This window comes from Pipistrellus kuhlii, unplaced genomic scaffold, assembly GCF_014108245.1.
Source record: "Pipistrellus kuhlii isolate mPipKuh1 unplaced genomic scaffold, mPipKuh1.p scaffold_m20_p_2, whole genome shotgun sequence".
Taxonomy (NCBI): Eukaryota; Metazoa; Chordata; class Mammalia; order Chiroptera; family Vespertilionidae; genus Pipistrellus; species Pipistrellus kuhlii.
The window spans coordinates 38,417,767-38,433,641 of NW_023425515.1; the positions used below are offsets into that span (position 1 = coordinate 38,417,767).

General features: G+C 47.0%; 1 protein-coding gene across 2 annotated transcripts in view; it reads right to left on the reverse strand.

Annotated features, from left to right (window-relative positions):
* The window catches only part of ETV5 (ETS variant transcription factor 5), a 60,138-nt gene extending 46,939 nt beyond the window's left edge, over positions 1-13,199 (reverse strand). Inside the window, exons 1-5 of one of the 2 annotated variants that reach the window (XM_045583767.1) lie at positions 13,017-13,199; positions 9,729-9,846; positions 9,504-9,591; positions 9,322-9,369; positions 9,173-9,223 (exon numbers count right to left, since the gene is read on the reverse strand). In XM_045583767.1, coding sequence (XP_045439723.1) covers positions 9,173-9,223; positions 9,322-9,369; positions 9,504-9,591; positions 9,729-9,773 — 232 coding nt within the window. In that variant the 5' untranslated portion in view covers positions 9,774-9,846; positions 13,017-13,199. The remainder of the gene's footprint in view (positions 1-9,172; positions 9,224-9,321; positions 9,370-9,503; positions 9,592-9,728; positions 9,847-13,016) is intronic. The other variant, XM_036445548.2, reaches the window with a different exon arrangement.
* Between the last annotated feature and the right edge of the window lie 2,676 nt (positions 13,200-15,875).

Below are 15,875 nucleotides of genomic sequence, written 5' to 3' on the forward strand. Positions count from 1 at the left end.
CAGTAAAGGGAATACTTGAAATAGGATCTAAGCACTGTGGAAAAATTTATCTTCCAATTTAAAATTCATCTTTAAAACCTGACAGGAGAAAAATCCCAGGGAGGGGGGAACCGGCACCTCTCGCCATTCCTTCTATCTATAGCCCTCCGCCCAAAGCAGCCACTCGAGGGTGTCAGGGTGCCTGAACTGTGGCTGTTCTCCCGCACATGCTCCTTCTGGGAAACACGGCATTAGCTGCACGAAGGCTAAATGTATTCCTAGGAAGACTTGGCTGGTGGGTGTGTTTAAAAGGAGCATCGGAAAAGGAGCAGTAGCCCTCAGAGCTCTTTTCTATTTATCTCTAAGGTAATCCCAAGGACTCTCAGCACTCAGGTCTTGAGATCCCCCTACAGAGTTACTTCCCTACCAGCTAGAGGCTGGACTTGGGGGCTGTTGAAAGATGGTGTAGGAAGGGAACATTAAATAGAGAATGTGGTAGGGTGCAAAAGACATCCACTAGGTACTGGCTGTGTACAGAGCAGGTGCAATGGTTGGGACAGGCATGAGGAAACACAAGGCAGGGATTCTCTGCTATTGGAGACACTAAGAGCCAAAGAGAATTTGTTTCCTGTGTCAACAGAATGGAAATTGGGAAGCAGGGACGAAGTTTAATATTGCATCAAGATACCCAATACTGCACATTAAAACCCTATGCTGCTTTCTCCCTAATCCTCCAGATTTCTATTCTAAGAGGCAACCACTTAAAGTTTGAAAGAAGATTCCAGGCTGGTGGGTGAGGAAAGGAATTAAAAGGGACTTGAGGAGGGGCAGAAATGTTCTAACTCGAGGTATCCCTCAACACTAAATTATTCTCTACCAAAGTTCAGATTAGGAAATTTAAGGGGAGGCATTCCAGGATCTGGTCTTTACAGCGGGGTGGTTACATAGAACAGACCCCCCCTCCCTTTTCTAGTCTACCCTTTCTATGGGAAAAGCATGAAAGACCCTCATTAAGTGCCCTTTCAGGCAATTACAAAGCGCTTCCAGGCCCTGGGCTGAAAAGTGTTTATGTAAGCTGAAGTCCTCCTCAGCAGGCACAAACACCAGCATCCTCTCACACAGCTGATATCTAGGGTTACCTCCTGAGAGGTTTCAGACTCTCTCACAAAAGGACAAGCTGCCCAGGCCTGTTACTCTTTTAATAGAGAAGGACCAACTTATACGGAGGGAACGATTTCAGAAGAAAAAACCTCCTTACGGCAGAACACAGATGCAAATTTTGGTGGCGAGGACAAGGATTGGGGACGAAGAAGAGCCCTCTACAAAACCCTGAGGAAATGGCACTGATTAACATGAAGTTTTGTTTTGCTGTTTAAAGGATTGTCCCTTCTATGTGCATCGTGCAGCTCTTCGGGTAGTCTGTGAGGCGCTAGCCAAGATCCTGGAGGATGCTTAGGGAGTGTTACCTTGGCTAGTGTACCCCTAGAACCTGGTTTCATTCTGGGGTGGGGCTACCCTGGCTTTGGGGTTGCTGCTCAGAGGCTGGGCTCTTTCTGGTACTGGATATTCATTTGAAGAAGCAGCCATGGTAGGGCTCCCCTATAGCTGAGTACTAGTCTGGGACGCGTCACTTTAAGATGACACCTATCTGACCACAATGGGAAATTAATGAGGAGAAGGAAGGCCAAAGAGTAGAGAAACTACAGCTTTGTAGCTTCCATGTTAAAGCGAAAGCCTGAACAAGAAATACCTGCACGGGAGGGTGGAGTGGGGGCAGGCAAACAGCCATCCTGCAGGCCCAGGGAACACGGGAGCCTGCAGCAGGAGAATGGGCGGGAAACTTCACTGGGAAGCTAGAGACCCAGCCCCAGGGGAAGCAGGAGATAAAAGGGTAATATCCTCAGATCAAGTCTCAACACCTCTCCCTCTAGGGAAGCTAAACCACCCACTCCTATTGTCACTCCTTTTAGACAGCTACAGTCTACCAGCATCCTGGGAGACCATGAAAGGGGGGGGGGGTGGAGGGGAGAGGCCCCCAGATTGGCCAGGAGCAGCCCTTCCCCCATACAGCCCCCAGCCCGGCAGTGGAGGGGTTAAAGCCAGCGCTTGAAAGAAAACTCCAAACTCCATTAAAGCCCAGGCTCAGGCTCGGAGCACAGGGAGCAGCAGCAGCAGCGAAGCCAAAGGAAACTCATGCTGGAGGTCCTCCAAGCTGCCAATCACAAGCATATTTCCAACAGTCCCAGTGTTGTTCGAGTTGGTTGTTTTTCCACAAGGCTACACAATGGGGTCTGGTTATTCATTGAAAAAAAAGTCTGCGAGGGAGCCCCGCCCTCCATTCACAACCAATTTGGAATGCTCCATTCAGCAAGAGGGGGGCTTGCAGCTCGGCTCGCTGGGGCGGTCGGAGCAGAGCCCAGCTGTCGCCTCGGGGACGCTTGCTCGCCCAGCGAGCTGTGTTTATGTAAGAAATTCAGACGCTGCAGGCGCCTGCCCGCTCCGCAGCCTCCCTCCCTCCGATTCAGAGGGCTCTCAGACCGGGGCTGAAATCTGCAAGGGTGTGCAAGTCTGCTCCCAGGGGGGCCGGCGAGTGCCCCCAGGCAGAGGGGGAGGAGGGGCAGGAGAAAACTATCTTGCACCACAGCCCGGTTCCTAATCGGACTGTCGCTACTGGCCCAGAGAAACAGACTTCAGCGGCATTTCTCCTGCCCCCGGGGGAGAGCTGGTCTGCATCAGAGGACAGCTTTCTCTAGAAGCTGCTGGCCTTTCCAGACTCCTGGCTGGTGCACTCGTTGCCAACTGCTACGTCGGGAGTCACCTGGTCCCCCCCCCCCCCCCCCCCCCCCCCCCCGGCCCCCGGGGAGAGGTCTCTGGGGACTCTGCTAGATTCTCTGGCTGCGGAGGGGGAGGCTGCACGCTACCTACTATGAACACATCCATTCCCAGTTTCTTTTCCTGGCTCCTCGTCCAGCCTGGAAGGTTTATAATCCCCTCTGAACACCCAGGCGACATCGAAGGGGAAGAGCAGTGGAGATCTAGGGCTACACCAAGGACAATGTAAGAGAAGGTACAAGGCTCAAAACTGGTTTGGTTTCTTCGATAAATTTTTTCCAAACCTTCAATAACCGCCCTGAGAGAGATCGCATGAAGCCAGTCTGCCAATCTGACTTTTTTTTTTTCAAGGAGAAACACACTACTCTGTGAAAATTAAAGCCAGGAAATAAATGTTCGTCGTTTCCTCTTTTCATAAAACATCTGCCTATTTTCCCAATGCCCTGGGCTAAGACCTTTTCTCTCTGCCGCTGCCACCCCCGCTCCCTGAACTGGGGAGGTGGCTTGGGAAGCATTTCTCTCGAGTCCTTCTGACCACAGAATCGGGATCAATGCCCGGACTGTTCTGCAGATCTGCCTCAAACACCTGGCCCTTTAAAGGCTAGATCTTATCCTGCTCCCTGGCATCTCGCAGCCTCTGCCTTAACTTTCCCCTGGATGCTTTCTCCTTCTAGGCATGGGCGCCTCCTGGATTTGCTAAGCAGGGTCCTTTCCTGGGAGTGGGGTGGGGGAGAGACCGGGAGCTGAGAGCCTTTTTCCCTGAGGAGAACTGCTAGCCCATGACCTACCTGCCAAGCCCAAAGGTGTACTTATATTATGGCCACACACACACACACACACACACACACACACACACACACACACACACATTAGGGCCTAGGATTTTGTCCCTTCTTCAAGCTGAGCCCCTAAGAGGAATGGGACAATGATAGAAACTGACGACCAAGGCCTCTGTTAAATGAGCTTGATGAGTTCACAAAATAAATTTTTAAAAAAGCAATCTAATCCGGTACTGGCATCAGCATGCCTGGCACTTGTCCAAGAGCCGCCGGGAGCTGCAACATGACGAGACTCCGCGCTCCTCGGATGGCAAGCCGAGGAGCTGTGTGTGCCAGGGCGCAGATGGGGCCGGAGCAGCCTCAAGGGCAGCCGGGTGCCCAACGGGCCGTCTGCCTCGGGGCCTGGACGTACTTGACCACCATTAAAACCTAAGAGACATGTGGAGGGAACCACACACCCCACCTAACTCCACCACCAATGACACTACTAGAAGGCAGAAATGGCAGATAGCTTTATCAGACTGCTTGTCTTCATCTTATAAAAGGGAAGAAAGAAGAAAGATAGGGGACAGATGGTAATTTCTTGAGGGATGACAGGATTTTGTTACCTGGAATCTACCTAAGTGACCCACCAGGCAGACCTGATGTAATCCTCCATCCCAGGTGGTTCTCACCAAACACAAAGGACTGGGAAGGTTCCTAGGTTTTATCAGAGGACTAAAAGCAGGAAGACATCTGAGAGGCAGAGAAAAATCCATCGTTTTTAATAAGCCTAACTGAGTTAAAGTTAGAGGAAAACAGATTTGTATAAGCACATGGCTCTTCAAGTTAAATGGAAACTCTAGGTCTTGGTTCCTTAAGAGACTTGGGTCTAAGGATCTTGGACGCTATCAAAACGGGAAGACACCAATCCTTTAGCACCCTCTCAGCGGTCAGAACTAGCTCACAGAGACTTTGAAAATACACTGTAACCAGGAGTGAAATAATCTCCCTTTACCCCACATTTTCCTCCGGCTTTCTTCAGCATTCTTCCTTCTCCCTACCTTCCAACTACTGGCTTCAAAAATGATAAATTGATACCCTTGCTTCTTCAACATTCTCATTTAAAAAATATATATTCTTATTGATTCTAGAGAGGAAGGGAGAGGGAGAGAGAGATAGAAACATCAATGATGAGAAAGTCATTGATAGGCTGCCTCCTGCACGCCCCCTTACTGGGTATGGAGCCTGCAAGGTGGGCATGTATACTGACTGGGAATCCAACAGTGACCTCCTGGTTCATAGGTTGATGCTCAAACCACTGGGCAACACTGGCCGGGCAACATTCTCATTTTTAAAGTGCCTACAGTTTTCTTCCTTACTTTCTATAACAAAAAATACTTTAGGAGGATCCTTTCAAGTGGAAATGGTCTAGGACCAGAGAGCAAGTAAACCTAGAGTTTTGCTACAGCACCTCTCAGTCCAATGGTTATGTTCTCTCCAAAAGGAAGGCACTGCCTCTACCACATCAACCTCAGATAGTAAAAAAAGAAAAAAAAATCCCACTGAATAAGCTCACATTGAAACAGGACTAAGATCAATGTGTTTTCGGCTCAAGGGCTGTCATAATAGTTAATCCTATTTCCCCAGCCATCTATGAAAAGTATTTATGAAAAGTCAATTTCACAGGTTAATTAGATAGTCCTTTGAAAATTACTCGTACTTCCTCCAGTCCAGCCATTCTTTTTGAGACACATATTTAAAAATAACAGTTCAGGGGGGGAAAAGGTCACTTAGATTTTAAAACAGTTCTCTAAATTATACTTAGTATGGAGGCCATGTTTTTAAAATAAGATTTTTATCATGCCTCTGCCCAGCATAAAATATCTGTTATTTGAGATGTTGGTAAACATTCACAATATCACAAATGACATAAATAAGATAGAAAAAATTGAAACCTACATTTAAAAAACACGATTTGTACATGCTAAAATCCATTAATACCCTTAAATGCTCAAGCACTCAGTTCAGAAAAATCAATATAACTCCCTCCCACTCCAAATCTATGGGTTTTGAGTCTCACACTTACTTGTCTATGGTTTTGATTTGTGGTTAATTCTGTGAAAATGTATAGTAAAAATGTGTATGCATCTATCCACTGACCCAGATTCCCTGGTTTGGTAACTCTATGTGTTAATTCCCATATTGAGCCACATGCATTTATAATGAATATATATATAACACAGTTTTATCTATAACTTGCTAATATGTCTTCTAGGAAACATGTCCATTTTATAATTTTCCTGTTTTATAATTTTTCTCTCTCTTGTAGTCCTGGATGAAAAAAACTCAAAGCACTGAGATATTTAATAAGTTTCTCAGGATCACGGAATAAAGAGAACCATGGTTTTGAACCAGGCAGCCGGCAGTCTCTCTATGGCTCTCCTGAGGGCCGTCTGGAGGTATTTGAAATAACGAGGGCGAGCCCTGGGCACACCTGAACCCGCCAGCACCCCCTGCCTCGGTAGCTTTTGCTTCTTTAAGGATATTATTGTATAATTTCTTCTTATCATTTCACCTAACCCCTGCTATTGGCCTAACACTAGTCAGTCTCTTCAGCTAGCTAGTATTTATACGAGACCCTCTGTAAAATGAAGGGATTGGACAAGAATTATCTTTGCAAGAAACCTCCAGCTCAGACAATCTGGGTTTTTCAGGATTACTTCTCAGGACCAAGGGACACTGGGGAGACCTTGGCAGAATACCTATAGGCTATAGGTTGCACTCTTTCTTCCCTTGGATTTGACCTTTAAGAGTTTCCAGGTGGGAGATACTTTACTAATGTTTGTATTTGTGAAGTAAGGCTAGAAATAAGCTGGGCATCTAGATAAGACCTAGAACAATGGTTTTATTTATTCAAATCACACTTGTGGATGGATGCTTGTGGGTAGGAACCTAGAGCTAGAATACTTAACAAAATATCATCTCTTTAGAAGTGGACCTCGTAAGTGCTTCTGAAGAAAGTACACCATAGTTTCCAAAACTGAATTCTAAAGTAAAGACTATTACCCACATGATATTTCATTTCTGTCTCTCCTACAGTCTCTCACACGCACAACAGAAAATTAACCAAATCGGCATTACCAGCGAAGGCAGGCCATTCCAAGGGGCAGGCCACGGGAGAGTGCTTGTTTCAAACGATCTGCTGGAGTAGGGAAAGGTTTGCTTTAACAAGCCAAGTGCAGGCTTGTTTCATAGTTCACAGACTAGTTGATGCAAACCAACTTATAAAGTTTCATGAAATCTGAATGAATGAGCTTCTCCCACTCCCCTGGAATAATCACAGGCTCCTCCGGAAGGAGAAGTGACAGGAGCAGAAGCGGATCCTCAGCCCAAGGCTGTGAGATACACTCACAGAGGAGTGGGCCCAGCCTTGGGCTCTGCCAGCATCCGTGCATCTACACTGTTAGTTTCAACAGAAGTCAAACCAGTCACACCAACAGCAAGGATGATGAATGAAGGATACACCATTCCAAATTTGTGTTCTTCCCTAACCTCTAAAGCAAGCGGATCTGTTAAAATCTATTCTTCTCGAAGGTCCATCTCCAGAAATAATAGAGAAGGGGAAAGAATTATTAAAATACCTTTCAAGGCTACTCAACCATCTGTCTTATCCTTAAAAGACAGCAAAGCTCAACCATAAGAAGTTAAAGCAAAAAGCAAACATGGTAAAAAACACAGCACACTTCGTGAGCAGAAATGTCTCCCAAAGCACCTCCATTTTAGGTATGACAACTTAATGAAAGAATTTAGCACTTCCTACTCGCTTCTAAGGAGCCAGAAGCCATTTATTGATTCTTTCCTTTCAGCTTACTCCTGCAGATAAATATCTCCCCGAATATAAATCCTGGTGGCTGACATCTTTCTCTAAAGAACGCACCTCTGCTCTAGCCCATGAAATCAATTTGAATGCAGTCATCTCACCTCCCTTTCACTCTTTTGGGTTATAGTGAAACAAACAAAAGTGTCATAAAAGCATTTCAATGAACCTCTGCCAAGAAAGCCACCTCCCAAACAGACTGCGATTTATGCTGCTCTGAGCAAGAACTGGAAAGGCTGGGCCAAGTTAGCAACAAGGAACAGAGTGGGATTACAAATCTTGCCTTTTATCTTATGTATGCATTCATGCATGCATGTGCACTCACACACCACACACACACACACACACACACACACACACACACACACACCCCACTTTGGGTTATTTTTATTTCAGTGGCAAATTTCTCAATCAACTTAAAAGCAACCAAAGGGCAAAAATGAACATCATTTACTTTCCTAAGCAAATATCCAAAGCAAGCTGTGACAGAGCTAAGGTAACCATGCATCCATGGGTTATAGTTTATCCCCTTTTAAAGTCTCATGGCATTATGCCTCGACTATGAGACCTATCATTAAAAAATGTTTAGCTGGTGCCTCTGATCTTTCATCGAATGGTTTAGAACACCCAGATTTTACCAAGACTCAGAGACACCCTCTCTCCCAAAGCATTTTCTCTCTCTCTCTCTCTCTTTATGTCATTCATTTTCTCTTGTTCCCTCTCTCTAAAACAAAGCCGGGAAGAATTTGTTGGAACAAAATGAGAAATTGAATCTTTGCCTGCCTCAGGTGCTTGCTATTATAAACTATGACTAAGAGACATGAATTTCTCAATGATGCAACTCTCAAGAGAGGCAGCATTTTCTCCAGGCCTCTCTTAAACCTGCTCATTCGCCAGTGACTAATGCTCTCTAGAGCTGCCCTGTGCTGCTCAAATTTCATCAGCCAGCTTTGTCCTTGATAGCTCTGCCTGGACCATAAAAGCTCCCCAAACCTGTTGAGGACAGCTCTGAAAGATCAGTGCAAAGCTAACCACACCCCTGCCAGCTTGGAGAGCTGTCTTTTTAGATGGCCACCTTATTTCTTATCTCAATGACATGATTACTTAACGACCTTTTTAAAAGTAGTTTTACTCTCCTCTGAACTGATAAAGTACTGACAACACGTGAAAATTAGGAGTCAATCAGATCACCCTGCGACCATCCCTTTTCAGCTTAGAAGTAGAAAACAAAACTGACAACATGGTAGGCGAAGCCACAATGAACTGAACCTTCCATTAATTATTTTCTGCACCTTGAAAAGAAAATAAAATGTCAGGCTCATGATGTGCATCAAGGACTTAATTCATAAAACAAATAAAAAGCATTCTAAGATAATGTCTGGTTAATGGATGTTTGGTCCAACATCTTATATACCATGCCAATTAATTTATAACCTTGAGCTTGAAGCCTTGCAATATTCTTAGAGAATAAGAAATTTAGGGTTAAATTATGTTCGGTAAACCTTACCTGCAATAGGATAAAAGCACTTTAGAAATAATTTCAATAAGGAATGAAACCAATGTTTTGGGGTTAACTTTATTAAAAGAAACAAAATGCATTCCACTGTCCAAAAATGCTGTCTATACAGCTGGAAAAAAAAAAAAAAAAGCCATCTAGACATGGATAATCCAAGACCAAACAATTTCAGAACAAATCAGCCACAGCAGCCAGAAAGGTACTCACAGTTATCAGACTGAAAATCTGGGACAAACTGTTCATCATCAGGAACTTGTGCTGAAAAAGAGATTTTTTTTTATTTTAGACCTTAACGTTTTATTAAAAAGCACAGCAAAATGTTTTACATGGAAAAATAGGACAGCCAAGAAACTTGCCTTCAGCTAACCAAGCCTCTTGAAGTTGACTGAGATCCTGAAACAACTCTAGAATTTAAAACAGAAGACACCACAATGAGAATTTCTCTGTTGGGGGCGGGGGGAGAAGGGGAGATCTACGTGCAGCTTTCCCTCGGGGGCCACTTGAGGAAGCCACAACACAGAGGGGAACGCTTCGCTACCTTCAGAATCATGGGCCAAATCTGTGTCCAAAAACTTCCTCTTTCTGTCAGTCACAGGTCGCCCTCTACATTCCTCTGATCTAGATTTCTGAAAAAAAGGCAAACAAACAGTGAAGACTCAGGTGTAAAAAAAAGGGGTCTTGAAAGGGGGTGGTGTTACTAAATCAATAAGGAGAAGACTGGAATTTGAAGAGGGAGGACAAAACAAAAGCCACAGAAACTTACCCCAGGGACCATAAAAGGGACTTGCTGGTCATAAAACCCATCCATGGTGCTTCCAAGGTCTTGAATATCACTTTGAAAGGTTTCAGCATTGAGTAATTTCTGGGGGGAAGGGGTCCTCCTGTAATATGAATTTGGGAGATTTTTACTGAGAGGGGGGAGAGAAATGAAATAATTTTTCCATCCTTTCTTTAGGGCCTATGTAAATCACTACCTTTCTTTGAGGTACGTGAAGCCCACTCAAGGTGCTAGCTTTACAGACTAACGCTGGGTGTAAGGGCATCAAAGGTTCATCGTGTACTTAGCGCAAATCCATTTATTCATCCTTTTCTCTCTCTCTCTCATTAGAGTATAGGTTTGCTATTATCTTTCCTTTGTTTTTTTTAAAAAAGGAGGGACACCTTAGTTTCATTATAAAAGGGTGATTTAAAGTTCTCTTCAATAGAAGACTCTCCAAGGCATTTGTAGTGCTGGGATTGTTATATATATAATCTAATTCTTCTACTACCGTGACAGGAAGTAGAAAACTGGGTTTAAGCATTCTAAATTATTGGCAATTAAGAATCTGACATACATAGTGTTTCTAAAAGTATTTTGTAGGTCAGTGGCAAAACACTATATATAGTTCCATGAATATATCCACCAAAGGTATACTTATCTTCACATTGCTCTTTACTAAAACTTAAACCTTCTGTCCAAACAGGTGTGTGTCTGTAATGTCACAAATAATCTCCATGGCAACTTACGGAGATATCTATGATATCTCTAACTTCTAAAAGAATAAAATAACTATGAAAAGTAATGGATAAAGGAAACTAAGTTCCATCGTACAGATTTTTTTTAAAAAGCAAAAGATCCATGAAAAGAAAATTCAATATTTTCCTTATACTGATGTCCATTCTCCTCCCCCTTCCCAAACATAAAAATTATAAAATTAAACTTGTTTCAGTACTGTCAAATCTTGGGGCTGGAAAGAGAAATTGGGGGTTAAAATGGAGAGGAGGGAACTTTTTCTAATTTGGGAGGAATAAAACAACAATTTTAGGAAGGTGCCATCTTCCTGAACAATGTTTTATTCTCCAAATAAGAAATACACAGTTAAGTCAACAAAATGGGAAAAACAATTCCACCCTCTCGAACTTTAAACAATGTAAAATGCGTAAGGGTAACACTTGTTTATCTTGTATATAAACTTTAAATAGGGAACTTTTTCTCAGTGGACAATTCCATCCGATTTGTTTTTCACACTGTGTGGATCATATCAAATTTTGGTGAGCGGGATGGAAGGAAACCCTTCACCGTCAGCCTCCTCTCAGCACTTTGGCACAAGTAATCAGATATTTTCAGTCAAAGAGAAAGAGGGAGAGGAGCAAAGCTGCAACCAGTTCATCACTTCCTACAAAAAAAAAACCAACAACACTCCTGCTGGCCTGCTTGCGTGCCTTCCAAATATCGCTAAAACGTTCAGAATAAAAAGCCCCTTTATCAAATGTCACCAACCCGTATACAAAACCCGAGAATCACCAGCACTGCGTTGAGGGGCATGGAAATGAGTCTTCTGTGCCCTTCAAAAACCTGTCCGATTAAATCCTGGCCTTGGAAGTTCTGTAAATTTCTACTCGGGGTAGGGGACAACGGGTAGGAGATCGGAGGGGGAAACCGGAGGGGGAAGATATATTCAGAGACTCGAGATAAAAATACGCTGCAAAATACTTCACCATGACGAGCAAATATATTTTTAAAAATTAAATAGAAGAAAGAAGGATGCCAAAATGCGAATCCCAGAGGCATTGAAGATCTTTAAAGTAGCCCTCGCAGTTCAAGGGCTAGATAAATCGTGTTCAAAGTACATATATATATGTATGTATTTAAACCTGAAGGGAAGGTTGGGTTCATCCAGGAGTTTAAACCACTTCCTTTGCTCCCTTCCTCCGCCCCCCCCCCCCCACTGTCCCCCCCGTCCCTCAACCCCCGCGTCCTCCTCGGTGCCCCCAAGAAAACTTTAACGCGGAGCAGCGGAGCGGCCCAGGCCCCTCCCCCGCGGCGCACAGCGGACCCGGTTTTATGAATGGGAGAGCGAGCCGCGGCAGCCACATCAGGTACAGCCTGTAACTGGATCCCTCGCGCTGGGCCCCATTCACAAAACAAGACACACTTCCACCCAATTCCCAGCCTTCCCCATTCATGAAAACTCCTTCGGCGGCGCCCCCGCCCCCACTCCCAACGCACGCCCAGCCTCCGACGCAGGCCCCTCACCCCAGCGTTTTAGGAAGCAGGCTCAATGCTTCATTCACAAAAAAGGGAGAGGGGAAAAAAAAAAAAAAAAAAAAAAAAAGCCGCAGGCAGGGAGCAGGAGCCAACGAAAGAAACTCGCTTCATTCATAAAGTCACTCACATTCATAAAAACGAGCTGCGGCGCCGGAGCTACCAACCGCCCCCAATCCCACCCCTTCCCCACCAAAGACCCTCCGAACACCCCTCCTTTGGCACCTCTTCTCAACGAGGAGTTCTACCTCCCCCCGCCCCCCCCCCCCCCAGAGGTCCCCTCTCCTCTGAAAATGAGGTTAGATCCCTAATCCTGCGCGAGGCTCCAGCATTGCTCCATCCCCCCCTCCCCCGCCCCCATCACCACCGCACCCGTTTTTTCTCCCCACCATCTCCAGGCCGCTGTTTGGATGCTCCCGGATTTCTCGGGAATCGCTGTGCAGCTTGACGCTCAGTTCGCTGGGGGCTTGGGTGTCCACTTTCCACACCCCGAAACTTGCAAGGCCTGCAAGTTCCGGGCCGACCTCCAATCCCGCAGGCTGCACAAGCCTAATGTCACTGAACTGCTCCTGGGGTTCTGGGACATCACCTCCCAAATACATCCCCCCCACCCCCATGCTGTTCTCGGCCCCCTCCTCCCCACTGCAAAGCTCCGCCGAGCGTCTCTTCTCGCGAGCCTCCAGGTCCCCTCGGGGCTCTCAGACCTCCGGAGACTATAAAGCCGGGCGACTCCGCGCCCCCATCCCCGCCCGGGAGCCCCCGCACTTCGCGCTCCCGAGCGCCTTCCCCGAGGGGTGCGGAAACCCGCTCTCCACGCGCTCCGGAACCGTTAGCCACCCCCGCCGGAGCCTCCCAGAAACCGAACCGGACCGGGTCGAGAGAGGAGGGGGCAGTCAGAACCCGGGGGCGGGGGGAAGGGAAACTCATCTCAAATAAAAAGTGCACCCCGATGTGAAGATTATGAATCAGCCCTTCCGACCCTCGTTCCTGGACTCCCCCCTCGTAAGCCCCCCAACGCGCCCTCACCTGAGGCGGCGGCTCTCCCCGTGCAGCGGCCCCGGGCGCAGGCGCGCTCACGCACGCGCGCACCGGGCCTGGGCGCCTAAGCAAATGGCTGGGCCGAACCGCTCTGGCACAGGGAACCGCTCCGCGCACCAGCCGCTGGACTCTGCGCCGCAGCTGCCAGCCAGGCTGGAGCACTGGCCCGGCCCCCCCGCGGCCCACTGCTCCGCCCGTCGCCATTGGCCCCTCGCCCTAGCCCTGCCGCGTTCCCATTGGCTTAAGGCTGCTCCCTTAGCTGTCCATCACCTCTTGTTTACCCTGTCTGCGGGCAAATCCAGCCTGGCCGCCCCATCAACTCAGGCTCCCATTGGTCAATGGGACGTCCCTCCCCACCCCTCAGGGATCTGTTTTACATAATATATGCACCGGGGGGCCATTGACCAATCAGCACAGGCTTGTTTATATAATGAATGTAAGGACGTTTTTCATTCATAAAAAACACGACCTGAGGGGGGAAGCTTAGCTGAGTCAGTGAAGCCCTTAAAGGGGCCGAGGCCCGGAGGAACTGCGGTTGCTTGTCTCCTCGCAGGTCTCCCAACTTTTCACAGTGGCACGGCCCTTCTTCCCTCTTCTTCCCCATTCACCCATTTCTCCCACTAGTAGTTACCCGTTACCGCCAGGATTGGGGCCCCATGGGCAACAGACATTTACAGCTGCAGAACCAAGCAAAAATGAGCATTTTAGAATTCAGGCGAGAGGAATTCGTCATTCCACCCAGAGAGAAACTCGCTGACCGACCTGGGCGTTCGGCCCACAGAAACACGGAGAATGGAAACCGAGCCCTCTAATCTTAGTTACCTTTAAGAGAGGCCTTAATTTCCTTTAACCAGGTTTCCAGTGGGGGAAGAATAAGCAGCATCTCCCTTTAAAATCTGAGCTCTTGTGAACAGATTTTTAGTTACTATTTTATACTGGCAAGGCCTAAGGCCGAACCCAATCCCGTTTTCTATCCATGTTTAATGGCCGTGTATAATCCCCCCCGCCAGAGTGGGGTTTAGGATCCGAGTTGAGAGAGAGAGGGTCGTCGCTCCACGAAATCCTCTCACGGGAGGGGGCACCAACCAGTCAACCGACCTAGCGACATAAATCCCTCGGAAAAGCGCTTGCAGAGTTAGACCGCCTGCCTCCCTCCCTCCCGGGGGCTGCTTGTTTTCCATTTAAGTGTTGAATGCAAGATGGTGCGTTTGCGAATTAGATCCCGTGCAGCTGGGGGCGAGGAGAAGCTACTCTGCTTGCCAAACGATGGGGCACTAACTGCAATTGCCGAGATTCTTAACAGGGCGTTCCGGGAAACAAATAAACAGTCTTCTCCCGGCTCTCTCTCCCCCCGCCCCATACCCTCTCCTGCGGGGAGGCTCTGCTCTACCCTAGGATGCCAGGCTTGTGAGGGAGCTCTGCCCTGCCTGCCATTCATCCCCAGTGGGGTGGAAAAACGCCAAATGTTAGGAGAGAGCCTCTAGAAAAGGGGTCCCCAGGGTAGCAAACTCTGGGGTTGCTCCTCGATCCCACCAGAAAGGATGCAGTGTGGATTTTTAGAGGGGGGGGGGGGGAGAGGGGGGGGAAGGTTATTTTTAAGTCAAAATTTGCCCACTTTTTTTCTTCTTCCTGTTTCCACTCCTGTGTATCTTAAACAGAGCCAGCAGGCACTTGGTCTGTCGTTTAAAGCTCAAGAAAGGTGGGAGTTCACCCAAGGGGCCTGAAATACCCTGATTGAATCCTGGGCTCAGCACTGACCAGGCACGCGCTATATTATTGATTTTGGGAGACCCTGAGGTGGGCACGAGTTGATAGGTGGGAAAGTGCTCAGCACTTTTAACAAGCAGCTCCATGATATCTAATTTCCTAGTAGAGCATTCTGCTATTGGCCCCAGTTCCAGTCAAGTTTTCCCTTAATGCTTCTTCTCCTTCCCCAGATAGCACCATTTCTGTTTGGGGACTAGAGGTGTTACCCTAGTCCAGTTGTGTTCCCAGGGTGTTGCTGACATCCCTGAAGCTTCTATCTCTCCAGCTAGACTCAGGGCCCAGCTTAGCTCCTGGATCCTCCTCCTCCCCAGCCTCTCTGCCGGAATCCTGTTCCACCTCTTCTCATCTTATCTGCCATCTGATCTAGTTTTTCCAGAAGAGCTTTGTACTTCTCTTTGCTTAAATCTATCTGAGGCTCTAGCCCTCTGGAAGGCCTGCAACCCATGGGACCACATGACCTTTTCATACATATAAGCCATGACACATTGATCATACTTATATATATTAGGGATGAAAGAAGAGGGAGAGAGACAGGTAGAAACATCAAGGATGAGAGAGAATCATCAATTGGCTGCCTTTTGCACACCCCACACTGGGGATCGAGCCTGCAACCCAGGCATGTGCCCAAACCAGGAACCGAACTGTGACCTCCTGATTCACAGGTTGATGCAGGCCAGGCTCAATCATACTTTATAATTCTACCTGCAAGGATACAGGGCTTTCTCCATGGCTTGGCACTTGATGCCTGGAGTGTGGCTCTTGTGACTTTTGCCTCAAGCCAAGGTTCCCCATCCCATTTTGGAAGAGAAGTTGGTATTTCTGGATTAAGTAGTAATAAATAGTGGCTAAATTGAGGGCCCAGAAGGAGTTGGGAATGGGTTCTTATGAGAAGACTGTTACAGACATAAGATTATATGCTGGGATTTACCTAGAATAGAGATCTAGTCAATTAATTATTTTTCGTTCAGTAAAAAAAATTTTTTTGTACCAAATACTCAGTCAGCTCTTGTGCTAGGCAATAAAGTTACAGAGGTAAATATGTTCCAGTCTGTGTCTTGGAGGAGCCCACAATCTATGGTA